This window comes from Triticum aestivum, unplaced genomic scaffold, assembly GCF_018294505.1.
Source record: "Triticum aestivum cultivar Chinese Spring unplaced genomic scaffold, IWGSC CS RefSeq v2.1 scaffold30626, whole genome shotgun sequence".
NCBI classification, from domain to species: Eukaryota; Viridiplantae; Streptophyta; class Magnoliopsida; order Poales; family Poaceae; genus Triticum; species Triticum aestivum.
Window position 1 is genome coordinate 1 of NW_025234879.1, and position 4,038 is coordinate 4,038.

Here is a 4,038-nt window from a genome sequence, read left to right on the forward strand (position 1 = left end):
CTCCCAGTTGAAGCAGTAAAGCATGTTGGCCAGGATGAATTCTACGTTGGCCACACCCATGTCCATTCCTGGGCAGATGCGCCGTCCCGAGCCAAAGGGCAAAAGCTCGAAATGTGCTCCATTGAAGTCTATATCCATGACCTCAAAACGTTCAGGGTAAAACTCCTCCGGGTCCTTCCAAACATTGGGATCCCTAGCAATAGCCCATGCATTTACAATAACCCTTGTCTTGGCTGGGATGTCGTATCCTGCAATCTGAATCTTCCGTAAGGTCTCCCTTGGTACCAGCAAAGCCGCCGGGATACGCAGCCGTAGGGTCTCCTTGACAACCATTCTTAAGTAGCATAGGTTGGACATGTCTTCGTTTTGCACCCTCTCTTTCTTCCCTACTGCAGTTCTGATTTCTTCTTGTACCTTCTTGAGCACCCTTGGGTGCCGAAATAGCTCTGCCATTGCCCAGTTTATTGTTATTGCACTAGTATCATTGCCAGCGACCAAAGTGTCCTGCAACATATGTATTCACGTGAGAAAAATATATTTGAGTACTAGTTGCACAAGAAGATGAACCAAATATTAATTCTTTTCTTTCCGAAAAGGAGTTGCATGATGCATCTTCCACAACGAATGCGATAATTATTATTACCATGAGGATAGCCTTTACATGATCCTTAGTGATCTTATTGTGCTTTTTCCATAAGTCGATAAGTTCTTCCAGAAGTGCTGATCCGCAATTGTCATCAAGTTTTTTTCTAGTGGGGTCTTCATTCACGTAATGCTCGATGACTTGTTCGAAGAATCCATCGAGCTTCTTAAAGATCCTGTGTCGGCGGGCCTTGGTGCCTGTAACATGGTCAAAGAGGCTGCCAGTGGCGTTGGCAAAGAAGTCCTCGGCAGAGAAGCTGCTCAGCATGTCCACGGCCTCGTTCATCACAGGGACCAATTGCCCCTTGAATTTCTCTGCAGCGCGGTTTCCCCCAAAAACAAAAGAGCCAAAGATCCCATCCAACGTAGCAGAGATGTAGTCAGGAACCGGCACTGGTTTTGTCCCGATACTGGTGAGGTTATTCACCAGCTTTTCTACCTAATCATTGACATGTAGAAATTAATAGGATTACCACAGTCGTTTCCTGTTAATTCTCAATATTTTCTTATCCATGGACTAATAATTTATGTTTAGTTATGGACTACACACTCTCTCTCTACATGGCAAAAACTAACTCTATGTATAGTACTATGGCTAATATTAATTCTGAAGAAAGCAACCGTACTTAAGTGTCAAATGTGAATTATGCAGCTAGGTTGAACATGAGATTAGTTTGTTTTCTGCATTTAGTTGTCTTAGTTTGAAACTATCTACCAAGGATGCATGTCTCACACATGAACTGTGCCAAATGGTCTCAAGGTGTATGCTTCAAAAGGAAAAATGAATTCATCGCCCAACTATTAGATAATTTTACTTAGGGAGATGATACATATGTGACTAACATGTGTCCCCTAGAAAACTATAACAGTGTCATATCTCCATATATTTTTCTTTTATTTTGTATTAATAAATGATTATGACAAAAGTTATAAACCATCAGCGGTTTGATTAGACTTTACGATCAAAATGTTGGAAGACTATAATTTAACTAACATATGTTTATAGTTGTCCTAAAAATGGATATATCCTTGAAAATTATACGTTGGCAGTAGAGAAAAAATATCTACTTCTGATAATTATGCCTAAGCTAATCTCGCTCATAAATCCCCATAACTTTCCGGAGAGAAAAACAAGTTATCTTCAAAATTAATCCAAAACGTATCAGAGAAGATAGATAACTATATCGTTAACGAGTATATATTTATATTTGTTGCGGACGGAAACAGCCTCTAAAATTCTGCAGTACATGAAAATATATAATCATGGTCTTCATTTAAATTAATCACAAATGATAAATCTTAATAATTTCCCTGCAAGAAAACCTTGATAGCCATATACTATAAAGTATCAGAGACATTAAATCACTATAGACACACCTGCAAAAATCAAAACTCCTAATCATCACGAATGCATGCCTCAGGCTCGAAGCAAATCTGTATCTGTCCTATTCAATTTCTCTGTATTATCTAGAGTATTCATTTCTATGTTTCCCATTTTATATTTGTACTTGTATTTTTATCTCTAGAATATGAACAAGCAGAAGTCAATGAGATATATTTCCAGTCTAGATTTTCTTGGACATACTTTCATACAAGTATTATCATATTTATGTGATTCTTCAAGTACATATGTAAACAAACATCTACTATCAATGAGCATATGTTTCTTAGTAGACTAAGAACTGGTATTGCTAAGTTTTTTCACATTTAGTCTTTATCTAATAACTAATTGAGTACATATGCACAAATCTGGGAGAATCATATTTGTAGACATAATGCTGCACAAAAGTATGCACTGTAAATAAATAAAAGCATATGGTCCATGTAAATAAGTCACAAACACTCACAGATTTAGTGGACCCTTTTGATACCACATACGAACAATCGGATTGCTCACCATCTGAGTTATGTGTACTGAGTTAATATCATGTACTATGAATATGCTAACTTAGTACAAAAAATCTAGTAGCAGACACATCATCACAATTTTAAAGGCACAAACTGATTTAACTTCAATTATAATTGGTCCATCAATTAGTTTCAATCCAAACTTCTAGTGTGCATTATAAATATACCAAAATGCGAAGTTATCCTCAGCCAAAAAAGCTTCTTATTAGCTGCTGTCCGTCTCGTCCAGGACAGTTTTTATTGTAATAAACTCCAGAAGGTATTTGTATAATTTTCAGTTTTCTAATATTATGATATATAGATTTTCGATGCGTAGGACTGGAAGGCTTAACTTTAAATCATAAAAACTTTTTGTAGAACTTGTTTTTTAGATGAGCACTGGTATCTTTTAATCCAGCATGGTTCGGATGGTGGATATAAAAACACAGTATTTATAATCTCATAATATTCGTGTCTGTGTCACTCTTTCTTTCTTAGTCACTCAAAAATTTCTTAGTGTCCATATAGTAATTGTTGGTGCACATATGTGTGCGAGTAACCCAGCTTACTGTACTTGTTTTTCTCTTACACTTCCGATAAATTTAATATCGTGCATAAGTTCACATGGAAAATACAAGATCGATCTACATAGTTTCAATTTGGAAGTTTCTATGTGCGCGCTCCCACATGGGCGATAAGTTGATGACTAATATAAGATTTTCATACAATTTCACTCATTCACAAAACTAATCACGTACGTACCTGGGCATCGCGAGCGTAGCAAGCGGCCTGCACGCGACGCTTGCTGAGAAGCTCGAGGATGAAAAGCTTGCGCATCTCCTGGACATAGTCGCTGTAGGGGGAGAAGATGACGTCCTTGTAGCCATACGACAGCAACCGTGGCCCTGCCGAGGGGGACCGTCCGGAGCAGTCGACGTTGTGGGTCTTGAGAGCCTCGCGTGCGGCCTCCGGCGAGGACAGCACCACCGTCCGCACCATGCCCAGCCGCAGCATCATCACCGGCCCGTGCCGCTTTGAGAGCGCCAACAGGCTCCGGTGGGCCAGCGGGCCGATCTGGTGCAGGTTGCCGAGGATGGGCAGCTGCCAGGGCCCTGGTGGCAGCCTAATGCTACCGGACCTGTTCCGGCTCCTGTGTAGGAGGAAGAGCAGGGAAACGAGTGGGAGGATTACTAGCAGAAGCTGCCATTGTTGGGGTTGGAGCTCTAGAAGCTGAGAAGCCAGCATTGTTCTAATCTTGCGTGATGTGTCGCTTTGGCTGAGGTCTCGGGTGGTTTAAATAGAAGGTTCCTAAGCCCATTCTTAGTTGGCGCTTTAAAGGACCTTTGTATCAGTTGGTCAAGTCATTTTAACCCCAATCATTGAAAGAAAAGAAAAAACATTGGTTGGCGAAGTAGAAGATGGCTTAAGACACCCATTAATGGAACCTGCCACAGTTCTGTTAAACAAAGAAGCAAAAAAAGACAGTAGCTAGCAAAGTAGTTAGAGGGG

At 40.1% G+C, this 4,038-nt stretch overlaps 1 protein-coding gene across 1 annotated transcript; it reads right to left on the reverse strand.

Annotated features, from left to right (window-relative positions):
* Nucleotides 1-6: 6 nt before the first annotated feature.
* LOC123176249 (4-hydroxyphenylacetaldehyde oxime monooxygenase-like) lies at nt 7-3,774 on the reverse strand (the record flags this gene model as incomplete). Its single annotated transcript, XM_044590548.1, has 3 exons — nt 3,292-3,774; nt 644-1,081; nt 7-504 (listed from the first exon to the last, which is right to left on the reverse strand). Coding segments are annotated over exons 1-3 (1,419 nt in total), but the record flags the coding sequence as incomplete, so codon positions are not given.
* Between the last annotated feature and the right edge of the window lie 264 nt (nt 3,775-4,038).